Source organism: Leopardus geoffroyi, chromosome A1 (assembly GCF_018350155.1).
Source record: "Leopardus geoffroyi isolate Oge1 chromosome A1, O.geoffroyi_Oge1_pat1.0, whole genome shotgun sequence".
NCBI lineage: Eukaryota > Metazoa > Chordata > Mammalia > Carnivora > Felidae > Leopardus > Leopardus geoffroyi.
The window spans coordinates 195,694,783-195,709,639 of record NC_059326.1 but is presented as its reverse complement, the minus strand read 5'-3'; the positions used below and the strand labels follow the sequence as shown (position 1 = coordinate 195,709,639).

The 14,857-nt window shown below is 52.5% G+C and overlaps 1 protein-coding gene across 1 annotated transcript in view; it reads right to left on the bottom strand.

Moving 5' to 3' along the window:
* CCDC69 (coiled-coil domain containing 69) overlaps window positions 1–14,086 on the bottom strand; it is a 36,257-nt gene extending 22,171 nt beyond the window's left edge. The window contains exons 1-2 of the mRNA XM_045448384.1: window positions 14,012–14,086; window positions 12,458–12,868 (exon numbers count right to left, since the gene is read on the bottom strand). Of these exons, the coding sequence (XP_045304340.1) occupies window positions 12,458–12,868; window positions 14,012–14,086 (486 nt within the window). The remainder of the gene's footprint in view (window positions 1–12,457; window positions 12,869–14,011) is intronic.
* Between the last annotated feature and the right edge of the window lie 771 nt (window positions 14,087–14,857).

Genomic DNA, 14,857 nt, shown 5'->3' with positions numbered 1-14,857 from the left:
ACTGGCCTGAAGTCAGATCATAGAGCTCACGAGAAACTGTCTTCTCCCAAATAACAGCCACAGAGAAGTGAAAAACTCTTTTCCACGAACAGCCTCCAGACCACAGGCAGGATGTGACTGTGCGCTTGAGTCCCCAGATCCTGACGAAACCACTGCCCAGGATTACTCGGTCAAATAACATCCAAGACTCATCACCATCCGTCCTCAGGCTATACCATCCGCCTCGTCCTCCTTCCTTCCTTAGCAAATATTTGTAAACATCTCCTTCCGATTATAGTAGTAGTAAGAATTTATTCACTAAAGGAATGTTGCCTATGCTTCCTGATATTTTAATTTTTCAAATATATTATGAGCATTTACTACATGGCAGTAAATATTCTGTACACATATTAATTTTCATGACTCAAACATTACATCCTTGTGGATGAGTTCAATCATTTAACGCATAATCTGCATGAGTATTTGAATTATTTCCATTTTTTAATTTCCGAATTATGCTTTAGTGAACACACTGACTTTTTTACATAGCCAAAGCTATGGGTTCTACCCTCCAGAAAGGTTAAAAGAACTCACCCACTAATAGCACACAAGAAGGCCAGTGTCACTGCAACCTTGCCAACGTGGAACAGTATCATTTTTACAAAATAATCGGCAAATTTGCTGGGCCCAACTAAACAGGCCTATTGTACTTCTGGTCCCAATATGCACATCCACGTGTCCAAGAGCATCCCAAGCTGCTCAAGACCATCCCAGCATGACGTACACTCTCAGGTTTCCGGGCTGAGTTCATGTAACATTTCTCCTCGGTCTCTCCCCAGGGCTGAGTTAGTTCCTATCAGCTCTATGCTCCAGTGCGTGTTCAGACACCCATGTGAGTACCTACCTGGCTACCCAGGTTTCTCCAGCTAGGCCCAGGGGCTCCTTGAGGACCAGGACCATTTTTGAAATCCACTTGGGATTTGTCCAGGCATGTGTGTTAGGATGCCCAGAACAGTATTTCTAGGAATGTGGCCTATGGGCCTCCCGTATTAGAACCACCTAGAGTGCTTGTTTAACACAGCCCACAGGCCCAGTTCTAGACCCACAGAATCCAAGGGTGGTACACGTGCCAGGAAGCTCCCATCTGCCCATCTATGCAGGTGGTTCCGATATCACGAAAGCCTGGGGACACAGAGCCCAGGGCCGAGTAGGAATTGATAAGCAACTACTGCATGGAAAATCCCCAGGTTGGGACTCTGGCAGCTTCCTCCTCAGAGGCCGCGGAGCAGAGTTCACCCTGCAGTGGGAGAGGACAGGAGCTGGGAGGGGAACACAAGAATTTCCCCTTCCAAAAGCAGAGCGGGGAGGCCCAGGGCTGGGGGTGGGGCATTCGGATTGAGCTCTGCAGGAGGGCTAGCAAGGTCAGTGGGGTTTCCTGAGTTAAGAGAAACTTGGGAGAAGAGAGCTTGAGGGGCAGGTGGCAGCACAGGACGTAGGGAGAACACAGGACTGGGGGAGACACCTGGAGACCCGGGTTCCAGCTTTACTATGAGACATTAGGCAAGTCCCCCACTCTGGTCCTCAGTTTCTCTATCTGTCACGCACCAGGGTTGGAACAGGTGTTCTCTTCAGTTCCTTTGAACTCAAGGGCAGCCCTTCAACTAATAAGGCTGGAAACAGGGCCTTTATATCTTGGCAGCAACCATGGTTGTGGGGCCCATCTTCTTGTTCAAGCAGACCAGACCCCTGCTTTGGGTTCAACCTGAAGCAAACCTGGTCTGTAACGGGATGTGGCACAGTCAGGGCAGAGAGGGAGGGCGGTGCCAGATGAGTTCACATCGGGTCTAGCGAGACCCCTAGAATATGCTTGCATTTTGAAGGGTAAACTGACAAACTGAATGCATCCAGAAGGAGCTGACAAGACGTGGCAGGAGGCACGAAACCAAAGTATGGGAGGTGCTATCAACAGAACAAGTTGGTCCGCCTCAAGAACAGACAAGAAAACCTGGCCACTGCCTTCAAATCTCACAGGACTATCCTAAGGTGGAAGCTCTAGTGTGTGGCCCACAGCCTTGGAGGGCAGGACTGTGGCTGAGGACTAGAAGTTTCGAGAAGTTTCAGTTCAGCATGAAGAAGAATTTCAGAACTGTCCCCGGAACAGAGACAAGCTTCCTTACTAGAGGTTGGGGTTTGGCGGTGGTAGTGAGTTCTCCGTCACTGGTAGCGTGCAAGAAGAGGCAACCTTCATTTTGCAGGTTGGACTGAGAGATCACAGCGGACCTTCAACTCCAACAGTCTGAAATTCTGTGAAGTATCCTTGATGTTCAGCAAGGAAAGACCTCGCTAAGCATAAAGTGCAGATGGGATGTGAAACCCACCAGCATTAACATTGTATCAGAGGGCTCTGTTGAGTATTACCCGGTTGTAGTACTTTGTAGTACAGGTGAATTTCCATAGTCTACTTCCCTCAAATTGTGAGCCGCATCAGGCAAGAGTGAGTAAGGCAGAAGGAGCTCGGATGGAGCCGCCCAGCTCTTCCTCACCTTGGGACTCCTGCTACAGTGGAAGCCAAGGGCAGCCCTGAGGATAGCTCAGCCTCCTGAAGACACTTTAGGACCATCACTAACCTCGCTGTGGGGACCATCACTCCATGCTTTCCGTGGGCCTTCGGGCTTTGTGTATTTCTGATGGAGTGGTATGACATATGCCCTCGTTATTCCTGCTTAGCTTAGAGAGTTCAGTAATCAAAGGACCCTTTAGTTACCTGTTCCTTTCCTGTCCCCTAACTTGCCTTGGCCACATAGTTCTATCACACCTATTCTGGCCGAGGAACGCTTCCTGGAACCCAGAAGGCAGGACTGGAAGGGCCCCTGGAGACAGTTTATTCCAATCCCCACCTCCTATTTCCAGATGGAAAACCTGAGGCCCAGTGGTGGGATGGGCAGCATTTACCAGAGGCCTCAAAGCAGGGGAGCAGAGCCCTAATGAGAACCCGGATTCAAGGAGGCTGGAGGCCCTTCCGTTTCCTTTATGCAAACACCAGATTGATCCCAGTAGCTGACGTGTAGGGGATAGATGATTTGGGGCCTCCAGGGACTCAGTCCCTGCTGTATCTGAGCTGCCTTTCCTGTGTCTGGACTCAGCGTGGGTGGGGCCCCACACCAGTAGTTTCAGAAGCTTACCAACCACAGGCCAAGCCTATTGGCTGAGGTAGAGGCAGGAAGGAGGTGGGGGTGGAGGCCCCAAGGGCCCCCTCCAGAAGCGGGAGGAAAGGCAAGGCCTAAAAGTTCAGGGCGGTTGAGAAATTAGCGTTCCCACCCAAATCACAGAGGCTCTGATCACCATACACACAGGCCTCAGCTTCCCTACCTCTAAAATGGGCAGAAGTATTTTGCCAAAGTAATGCCGGAATTTGATTTCATTTTCCCAGTACCTGGGGCGGTGAAGATTTAGTTCAGTTTGTTCGTATCATACAGCGTGGGGTCAGCCACAACTGACTGCCCCGGGGATACAGATCAGTGTGGTGATACAACCGACCCAAAGGGAGGAGGGCCAGCCTGCACTCGGCTGGGCTGGGGGGGCCACCGCCTATTCTCTGAACACCTGTGATGCCCCCAGAGCACCCCAGTCAGGGGCGGATGTGGTCTCGACTGCTCCTATCTGATCGACTGATGAATGAGACCTCAGGGGAGGACAGAACCACCTGCCTCTTAAGCACCAGCACTACTGAGTCAGACCATGGCAGTCGGCGCGGCAGGCCTTGAATGCAGAGCTCATCCTCATTCACAGACAGAGAGGCTGAGGCCCAGACAAAGGCTTTCCAATGCACCACATTCTTTTTCTTCCTCCCCAGAGCCTACCTTTTCCGGCCCCCTAGCAGCTTCCCAGGGCGTCTGCCAGTTCTGATCACCTTAGAGGGCCTGGTGCTGGACACGACAGTCTGCACCATTTCTGGCATTTGGGTCAGTCTGAGACACTGAAGGAGTGGGGCAGAAAACGACGTCAGTGGCCGGGGCAGGGCAAGAGACGTGCCGAGAGCACAGGTAACCCTGCCAGACAGCCACCTTGCTCCCCAACCCAATGGCAAACTCCCCAGTGGGTGTTCAGAGTCAAAACCCTGGCTTGCCACGTGCCTGCTGTGTGACCTTGGGAAAGTACCCTACCCTCTCTGGGCTTCTGTTTCCTCCTCTTTCTGGCACGGAGTTGGGCAATGGGATACATCGGAGTCCTTCTGGTTTTGACACGCTTGGGATGTAGAAGAAGGGGCAGAGGGAGGTCATCCGGACACCTCATCCTGTATCAATCCCGTCACACTCGTTTGCTCCGGGCAGAGCAGGGCAGGTGATCCGACACACTCAGCCATCAACCCCTGCATGAAGAGGGCTTCTCCAGAGGACAAGAAAGGAGGTGCCTTTGCTCAGGAGGGCCTGGGTGGGTGTCCTGCACCCTTCACACCACCCTCTGTTCTCGAGCAGCCCCCGTGGGGAGGCAATAAAAGGAAGGGCAAGCTGACAGGGACCTCAGCAGCCACCCCAGCTTACAGGCGGCATACCCCACCCGCCTGCAATCGCAGTGCTTAGCAGAGAGGCGCCCGTCAGTGAGGACACGGCACCTCCAGGGCGCTCACAGCAGAGTCGTTTGTAACAGAGGCACACTGGAAACCAGCCTCACGTCTGTAGTGGGGGCTGGCTCGATACACTAAGATACATAATACTCTGCGATGTCACTCGTAAGTTTAAAAACTGAAGCACGTGTTACATACCCAGTTGGAAAGGCATCTGGTAGACCACCAATATGCAAACAAACTATTTCTACTGCGCACAAAAGAACAGAGTAAAGGGCCAAGTAAAGCACAGGTTGATGGCACTTGTTTGTCATCTCCAGAGAAAGGACGAAGATTGCTGTGGCCAAGGAGGGGTAGCATTAGTTTTACCTTAATTCTTAGGGCTTTTTAAACAACAGTGTATTCCAGGGCACCTGGGTGGCTCAGTCGGTTAAGTGTCCGACTTCAGCTCAGGTCATGATCTCACGGTTCATGGGTTCGAGCCCCGCGTCGGGCTCTGTGCTGACAGCTTGGAGCCTGGAGCCTGCTTCACATTCTGTGTCTCCCTCTCTCTCTGCCCCTCCCCTACTCATGCTCTGTCTCTGTCTCTCTCTCTCTCTCTCTCAAAAATAAAGTAAAAACAGGGGCGCCTGGGTGGCTCAGTCAGTTAAGCGTCCGACTTCAGCTCAGGTCATGATCTCGAGGTCCATGAGTTCGAGCCCCGCATCGGGCTCTGGGCTGATGGCTCGGAGCCTGGAGCCTGCTTCCGATTCTGTTTCCCTCTCTCTCTGCCCCTCCCCCGTTCATGCTGTGTCTCTCTCTGTCTCAAAAATAAATAAACGGTAAAAAAAAAAAAAAAAAAAAAAAAAAAAAAAAAAAAAAAATTTAAAAAACAAAGTAAAAACATAAAAAATAAATTAAAAAAACCCACAACAGTGTATTTAAACTTTACTTGTGTGCAAAGAAATTAACGAGAAGAAACACCTCTCTCTGAGCCTAAAAGCAGCCGCGGCAGTCATTTTACAGATGGAGAAGTCAGGGCCCAGGGAGAGAACCTCCTATCTGCCATCCCACAGCAAGTTAGTGGAAGAGGCAGGAGTCAGTCCACTGCTGACTCCCAGGGCGGCCCTTTCCTCCGCAGGTGCCGCGGCCGGTGGCCGGTGGCCAAAAGCATCTGGGCCTCCTCATCCAAGCACCTCCACGTTTGCCAAGCTCCCTACTCTTCTGGTGAGCCATGGGTCCAAGGGTGGGCTCTTGCTGTCCACCTTGACTGCTGGCAAGGCAGGGGCGAAGGCTGAGCGCGAGGGTAGGAGCCATTAACCCGAAGACATACAAGCTCCCCAGGGCTGCTGTAGCAAATCACCACAAATACGGAGCCTTAAAACGGAAGTGTGCTCTCCCACAGTTCTGGAGGCTACAAGTCCAAAAGCAAGGTTGTCAGGTGAGTGGGTTCCTTCTGGAGGTTCTGAGGAAGAATCCGTCCTAGCTCCTTCTCCTGGCTTCTGGCAGTTGCCAGCAAGTCTTGGTGTCCCTTGGCCGGTGCGTCCGCATCCTTCCAATCTCTGCTTCTGTTACCGCATGGCCTTCTCCCTGCCCAAATTTTCCTGTTCTCATGAGGATAACTGTCATTGGATGAAGGCCCATCCTAATCCAGTATGACCTCATCCTAACTGGATCCCATCTCCAAAATAAGGTCACATTCATGGGTTCTAGGTACACATGAGTTGGGGGGGGGTACAGATAAATTTCCAGTACAGATAAATTTCCTGATGTCAAGGCTATTGCCTACTTGCTTAAGGAGCGGCAGCAGGTAGGGTGGTGTGGAGCCGTGGAGAAATGGCAAGGAGGTCTACAAGGTTCTGGCACACTCAGTGAAAGAACTCCACCATTGGGGGAGAGGGAGACGTGGAAGTAGGTCAGGTTGTACATCACTTATCTGGGGGAAAGCATGGCCGTGGGAGGGGTGTTTTAGGTATTGTAAGGCATTTGGCCTAGATGTTCGGGAAGATTCAGGTTTGAAAATAAAGTGACAAGATCAACGATTTTCAGGGATTAAAATTCACCTGGCGAGAAATGCCAGGTGACTTGTCTTCAGGTCATGGGCAGGTTTAGATCTACACACGCTGAAGAAGGATGGACGCTCTCTTGAGCCTTCTCTCTGCCCACGGTGTACTCACAGGGGCTCCCCCTGCTCTCCCTCCGGGTCCTGCTCTCCCTCCAGGTCATCCTGCACGGTTCACAGTGCTCTGAGGGTGGAGGCACTGAGAAGACAAAGATGGAACCCCAAGTGCCCCCAGAACTCGGGCCAACCATCAGGTTCTTCCTTTTATTGGAGGGTGTTCCTACTTTTTCCCGGTTTCTTCTTCGAACATGAATGTTTTACCGAGGCCCTTTAGAAACCCTTTCCTAGGCAGATTTCAGACACTCGTTTACTACCTGATCTACGAATACTGAGAGGTCAGGTGGCCATCCCCGCCCCCCCCCGCCACCCCCCCCCCCCCCCCCCGCCCCGGCCCAAGAGTGCCACCAGCTTGGCCGACATAGCAGCCTGCTTCTGGGCAACTAATTTGAAGTTTTATCTTTCCTGTTCTCTTTACAACAACAACAACAGCAAAAGACATGAAGCCCAGGCCCCAAACTCAACACCCAATTTTGGCAAAGATGCAAGTCTTTAGGTGGCTGGGGGCCCTTGAGGGACCTATGCCAGCCACCTGGGAATTCAACTACAAAGGAAAAGAACAGAATTAAAAACATGTACATGTGCAGAAAATGTGTTGCCAAAGATTGAGTCTCTAAGGCAAGGATTATTAGAAATTTTTCTAATCGTCTTAGGTCACAGGGTACAGATGTCCCTTTATAAAACAGAAATCTGGCTTTCAATCTCACAAGATTTTCAGAATGCATATGTATGGAAGCCCGTAAGGGCTTTAGCTGGCATGATTTTACAGATTGGGCAAAAATCATTAGCTTGGAGGCTACATACACACCAACATCTCCACGATGCTTGGGGCAGAGGGCTCGGTGCCCAGGAAAGTCAGCTTCCTTTCATACTCCCGAGCACCCCACCCTCAGCAAACCAAGCTAAAAGGTCAGATTTGCCCTGTTCCTACTGACCAGATGTCAGGGGCCCGGACTTTCCTATTTCCCACTTACCCCAAAACAACTGTCTAGCCCCCATCCCACCAACCTTCAAAACCCGGCTGTCTCAGGAAGCCACCCCTCAGTCCCTCTGCTCCCCTCTGAGCTCAAAGCCACCCTCTCCCTCCTTAGCATGAATCCACAAGGATGCTCATGAAAAATGAGCATAGGACTTAGGGCATATAAACAACCAAGGGTCCAAACTGGTTAAATAAGCCATGGAACGGCCACAGAATATTAGGTGGCCATTAAAAATCATGTTTCCGTGGACGATTTAACAAAAATGCACCCAGCAAAATATTAGAGTATAGCCACTTTAAAATATATTCCTGGGGCACGGGAGTGGCTCAGTCAGTTGAGCATCCAACTCTTGATTCTGGCTCAGGTCATGATCCCAGGGTCATGGATCCCTGCTGAGTGTGGAGCCTGCTTAAGATAATCTCTCCCACTCCCTCTGCCCCTCCCCTGCTTGTACCCACATGCGCACTCTTTGGAAAAATATATATATATTCCCAATTGTGTAAAAATAGTCACCCTCATGTATATTATATATATAGTAGGGAAAATAGAATGACACCGAAATATACACAGAGGCTATGTCTTAATGGTGGGATTAAAAGTGATTTTTAAAGTTCTTTATATTTTTCCAAGTTCCGAAATTTTGCCTTAAACATTATAATAATCAGAATTAGATTTCTTAAGCGGAATCCTAAATATTTGCTAGGCCTAATCCCCCCTTCTGTTCTTGCCAAAACGTCACCTGACCTCTGCTTGAACTCCTCCAGAGACGGAGAACTCGCTACCTTTCTTCCCCATGAGAAGTAGAATCTGGCTTCCTTTAGCTTCCCCTCACTGGTCACAATTCTGCCTTCTGGAACAACAGAGAACAAGGCTGCTCCCCAAGCCCCCTTGGCAACGCTTCAGAGGGCTGGTGGTAACGGCCAGGCTCCAGGCTTCATTGCCCCAATCCCCAAAGCCTTCCAAGGACATTCATGTCCCCCTGTCTCTCACATCCCTGTTTGCTTTCTTCGGGTCCAATCCAGGCAGTGATGTCCTTAAAGTATAACTGGGTCTCCCTTTTGACATTATGCACACGCCCTCTTATCAACAGCACACTACTTGCCAGCCCGTGTATCAGGGACTCTCCTGCGTGCATTCCTTCATCTAATCTCTAGAACAACCCTATGACCCGGCAACTAATCTCATGCCTATCTTACAAATGGAGAAACTGAGGCACGAAGAAGCCACGTCCTTTCCACGGTCACTTCATGGACCTGGGACAGAGCCAGGACTGAAGCAGCACCTAGCCCAGAGCCTGCTGTGCCGAGGGAAGAAAACAATGCGTGAACCCAGCTCTAAAGCCCACACCCTTAGCGTCCATGGTTTTGTTTCGGAATTATTTATGCCTAGGCCTGGGCTCTTCCATGTCAATCACTTCTACAGCCCTCCCTCTCTCTCTCTCCTGGCCTGCTACCCGGAAGGGTTCATGAAGGGCTCCTGAAAGACACCCATTGAGGACCCAGCTGTGGGAGCAGGACCAAGTGAGTTCTCTGACACTCTACTCAGGGCTGAGGTGCCAGGGCCAGAGCCAAAGCCCGGGGCACTGGGCAGTTCTGACATCATGCCAGGCACACACACAGGGGGGCCACCGCAAGGCACTGGGAGCCCCTCCCCACCCCTGGTAAGCTACCAGGGATGGAAGGTCCCTCTGTACTCCCGTGTCACTTCTACAGGCAAGTCCATGGAAAATTTGTTTCCTTGGTCCCTCCCCTCTGTCCATCCTCCGCCCAAGGCCTCCTGGGGACATGACCACATCACCCATGGTCTCAGTCAAGATGGGTTTAGGAAGGACCACGTGGTGTGGATGGCTCCACAGCACCCAGCTGCCAGCGATCCCCACTCAGGCATTCGTCAGGATGTCAACTCATCCCAATCAGTGGCTTAGCCTCAGGCCAGGTCTCTCAGCTAAGGCCACCAGGCACAGGAGACTACAGAACTCAGCAAACCCTCTCATCCCTGAACTTGGAAAGACAGAGAGGTCCTAGTGGTCAAGCCCCTGTCCGTAGCCAGGATAGTCCCTGCTGAAAGTTCCGGACTCATTCCTCGCCGCCTGTCACCTCCACTCTCCCCAAGGAGCCCCACCATACTGGGCTCTCTCTGGTTCAGCCTTGGCTCAGGCTCTTCCCTCTGCCTCGACTGTAACTCCTCCCAAACCTTCAGCACTCAGTCAAGGCATCCCCACACCCCCCTTTGCCCCAATCCAAGGAGCCGTCCTGTATCTCTTGAGGCTGAAGGAGGTACTATTGTTGCACCCCAGGCTCACCCTGGCTTAGCCTGGCTCTTGTTTGCCCCCATTTGCTCACTCAAATATTTCCACAGCACCTGCTCTGTACGGCGATGAGCATCAGGCCGGGTGTGGCAAACCAAGCTCAGCTGCACAGCTTTATCCCCAGCCGGCTCTATGACTTTGGACACATCACGCCTCTCTGAACCTTGGTGTCCTCACCTGTGGAGTGGTGAAGACCCTGCAGCTCAGCCTAGCTCCCAGGGCTTTTGTGAGGCCCGCAGGATGTGAGCGTGAGTACTCTGTCAACTGCCACTAAGGGTGAGTCATCGTTGCCTCGATCTGACCCTTCTGTAGTCTGAGCTCATCTTTGCACCTCCCATCCTTAGAGCCCTGTGTCCCCCAGGGGACTGACAGCCTGTGAGGATGGCCTTGGGAGCATCCTTGGATAAGACATTGGGCAGGAGCACAGCCCGGAGGGATGGAAACAGGCATGAACTTTAAACAGAACTGGCCTGTAAGTCCCGCCGCACAGGGGCAGGGGCCTGGCGTTGCTGGGGCAGGGAAGGAAGGCCAGACTGCCCTGAGGCCACAGAGTGAAGGCTTTGATGCCAAAAGGCTTTGGAATCACTAAGAAGCCACATGAAGCACAGAGTTGGGGTGGGGACAAAGAGCACTGGACTAGGGGGCTGGATACCCGGGGTCTGCTCTAAGTTACTCCTTCCCTTCTCCAGGCCTTAACCTCCCATCTGTATGCTGGGTATATCAGCCCAGGCGGTACCCAGGGCCCTTTCCCACTCGGATAGTCTGTGTGGACTTGACTTGCCCTTCAAAGCTTGGGGCGGGAGGGTCCAGTTCAGGCTGTACCAAGGACAGACAGGGACAGCTGGTAAGGCTCTCAGAAGGGCCAGGAGGCAAGGGAACCCATGCTCACTGTTGGAAGGGTCATGCCTAGATCAGGGCTCCTCTTCCAGTCTCCTTCTGTCCCTGCTTAGATGGAAATCACACTCGGCTCACTTTGCAGACTCAGATGCTGACACGGGTTCAGAGAACACGGACCCTCAGACCCTTAGAAGTCATCCCATTCATCTCTCTTCCTCTCAACGCAGAGGGAGACACCGAGGCCCCGAGAGGGCTGAGGGTTTGCTCGGGGATACACAGCCTGTTTATGGCAGAGCCAGAACTGACATCCACCTATCACCAGCTCATTCCAGTCGCAAGCCAGGCTCGGCTTTATCTGCCCACCATCCCTGTCAGCCAGCCCTCGGCTTCCACTGCTTCAGGCAAGCCTCAGTTTCCCTGTGGGAGTAAGGGAAGATGGGACTCTTTCTGGGTCAGAGCTTGGGGAGGTTTTTTGAACTAGGAATAAAGGAGGAGCAAGGAAAGTGGGAGAGGCATTGTACTTGGGGGGGAAACTCATCTTCCTGAACTAGAACTAGGCACAAGGCAGGGAAAGCTTGTCCTGGCCTTAGCAAGGCAGGAGCAGAGAGCAGGGAGATTCAAGTTTTATGAAAAATAACTACATTTTATGGCAGCTTGGAGCCTCTCAAGGTCTCCAGAGGCCCATCAAGTTTATGGGACCACCTGTCCCCACCTGGCAGAGAGGCAGGCAGTAGTAGGAAGAGAAGTTAGAATTTGAGGGTGTCCTCTTCCCTCTCTGTGCCCGGGGCTGTCCCCCGAGGACATCCTCCGGCCCCAGGCTCTGACCTTCTGGGCTGGTCAGACCTCAAGGGGCAGCTGGGCCCACTGTCAGAAACCCGAGTCGAGTCTCCTGGGTCCTAACCCAGCTCCGAGGCCCCTCGGGGGAGGGACAGGAAGGAAAGGAAGGGCAGCAGCAGGCTGCAGATCTCCTCCCTCTTTGGCCCCTCCCAGCTACCCCCAGGACAGCCCACATGCACCGGCTTTGGGGCCTCGAGGAGGCTCCAGGCCGGCGCTTCTCAAACTTTAAAGCCTGTTGTGAGCACCCGGTATCTCGTTAAAAAAGTCAGGTTCTATTTTGGCAGGTCCGGGGCAGAGTCTGAGATTCTGCATTTCAAACAGGTCCCGGGTGGTGCCGCTGCTGTAAACCCGTGGACCATTCTGCGAGTAGCGGCCTTAGAGATAATCTGCCTCCGAACGGTGGGAAAAGCGGAAGGCCCAGAGAGGTCAAGTCACTAGTCCGTGGCCACACAGCGAAGCTGCGCCCAGACCGAAGGAAGAGGGCACCTGCCACAGCACTAGACATTTCCCCACTCAGGCGGCCGGAATTAGCTGCGCTTCCCGGGCCCGGGGGCCGTGTGGCTAAACTCGGCTGCCCCGCGCGGCTCAGCCCGGGGCCGGGGGGTTGGTGGGGGAAAGAGCGTCGCCCGGCCGAGCTTTCCCCGCCTCCCTCCGCGCCGGCCTCTGGCCGTCCTCCGCCTGGCACCCCGGGGCGGGGACCGGCGGGGGGCCGGCGGCGCCGGCAGCCCCTGCGGCGGAGCGGTTCCGCACCCTCCTCCCCTCTGAAGGCAAACTTCGCCGCCGGAGCCCTTTACCTTTTTGGGGGCTTTGCAGCAGCTCGGCCGGCTGTGTCCGCAGCCCATCCTCCTCCGGGGACTCCCGGACGCCGCCTGCCTGCTCCGGGGGCCCCCGAGGACCCAGCCGCCCGGGCCCCGCCGCCCGCTGCGCGCCCGCCGGCCGGGGCTGCCGGCGAGACCCTGAAACTGAACCTGGAAGCGCAGACTTGAGTCGGAGCTGGGGCGGCCGCGCGCCGTAAATACCCGAAGAGCAGGGCCTCGGGGTTCGCGGTGGCACCGCCCGCGGCAAGTGACCAGACTCTCCGTAAATGGTGACAACTTTGGGCCAGGGCAGAGAAGATCCCTATGAACAATGGATGTTTTCCCCGACCCTTGGCAGAGACAAGGCCAGGCAGAAAAATGAAAACAATGACTTAGTAAACACAACAGCTACCATTTACTGGGAGCTGGGTCTGCCCTGGCTACTTTGTACATATTACTTTATTTTTTCCCATCTCCTTGCCACGAAGGTATTATTCCTTCCACTTTACAGGTTACGAAGGCGAGGATCAGAGACGTGATTTGCCTTAGCTCACATAACTAGGAAGTACCAGAGCCCAAATAAATTCCAGTTCTAACTCCTGAACCTAAGCTTCGAGCCACGTCCCTACAAATACGTAATGATACTTTGTTCCGTGGTAATGCCTCCTCACTTCTGGGTCCATAGCTCTTTCCAGTTCACGAGCGTCTGTACTACTCTGTCCATCCTGGAGAGATGTTACCCATCACAACAACCTTGTGGAGCAGACGGGCAGATGCGGTGGGAATAAGGGACATCACATGTCAATGACCGGGGAAAAGAACTTTTATTTACCCTCACTTTGTTACCAGCTGAGGTTTCTGGGAGTGGCAGTGCAGAAAAAGCACACCTAACTTTGAAAATCAGTGTGCATGTGTGTGTGTGTATTAGCAAACTATACAAGGCCCCGAGACACTTGGGGAGGTATGGCCACGTAAAAGGAGCTCTCAGTTGTGAGTGAGGAAAGAATATGAGACCACATATTCCTGCTCCACAGACTATAAGACCAATTGTAGCAGGCTCTAAGAAAGGAAACTAAAGACCCAGATGATATTAGGCTCATGGAAGGAAGAATAATATAAGACATGTGATTCACAAAATGTGGTCCCCAAATCAGCAGTGCCTGCAGTATCAGATATCTTAGTTAGAAATAGAAATTATCAGGGTGCTTGGGCGGCTCAGTCAGTTACGTGTGCCACTTCGGCTCAGGTTGCGATCTCGTGGCTGGTGAGACTGAGCCCCATATCCTGCTCTGCACTGACAGCATGCAGCCTGCTTGGGATTCTCTCTCTCTCTCTCTCTCTCTCTCTCTCTCTCTCTCTCCCTCTCTCTCTGCCCCTCCCCTGCTCATGCATGAGCATGCAAGGTTTTTGTTTGTTGTGTTGTGTTTTGCTTTGCAACCTGAGTTTGAACAAGGTTGGCTAATGGAATCTTCAGTGGTTGATGTACCAGTCAGGTTAGGTTAGGTTAGGTTCTACTGCGGTAATGAAACACATAAATTTGCACTGACTCACCGCGAGTAAAGCTAAGTTTTGTTCACACTCCACGTCCAGCGTGGGGAGGCAGGGGGCCCTGCAGTACGCAGACATTCTGCACCGTCCTACGATGCAGTCATTTCAACCCTATGCCCTCAGGGTTCGCCAGGGCAAGAGGAGAGCATATAGAAGGGAATGGTGCAAAGGGTCTTAAATGCTTCCGCTCAGAAGTGACCCACCTGAAATCCACTCACATTTTATTGGCCAAAGCAGGTCACATAGTCATGCTCTGCTTCAAGGGGGCGGGAAAGTACAATACGTACCCGGAAGGAGAGAACCAGAAATACTGGCCAACAGCAGAAATGTCTACCGTAGTTACCAATCAATGAGCAGGTACGATGTGCCCTCTTCTTGGGCAAGTGGGGTGGCTCACTCATCCTGGTTTGCTCAGTGTTTCTGCACTTTTAGCTCTGAAGGTCCCATGTCCCCTCAGTCCTGGGCCTACTGGGATGATCGGTCACCTTTTGGACAAGGCATAGCGAACGTAAAGGGAAGAAGACTCAGGTCTTGTCCTTGAATTAGTTATAATCTGCCTTTTCTTTTTCTTACATTACACCTATACATAGAAAAAGAGGGAGAACAATAGAAAACAGGTGATAAAGCTAACGTTAAGTTGTGTAGTCCTCGGGGAAATTATTAGCATTAAAGAAGGTAAGAGACTGTGGTGGGTAAGGAGAGGGAAGAGGAATTCCAGGAGGAATAGCACAGCCAAAGGACCTTCATGCTGAAAGGAATCCTAGAGTCCCAGGCCGGCTTCTGCTGCTTGCAACTAAGCAACTAAGACAAACGTCTCTTACAATGTCCCTTGCAGGGGTTTGTGCAGTC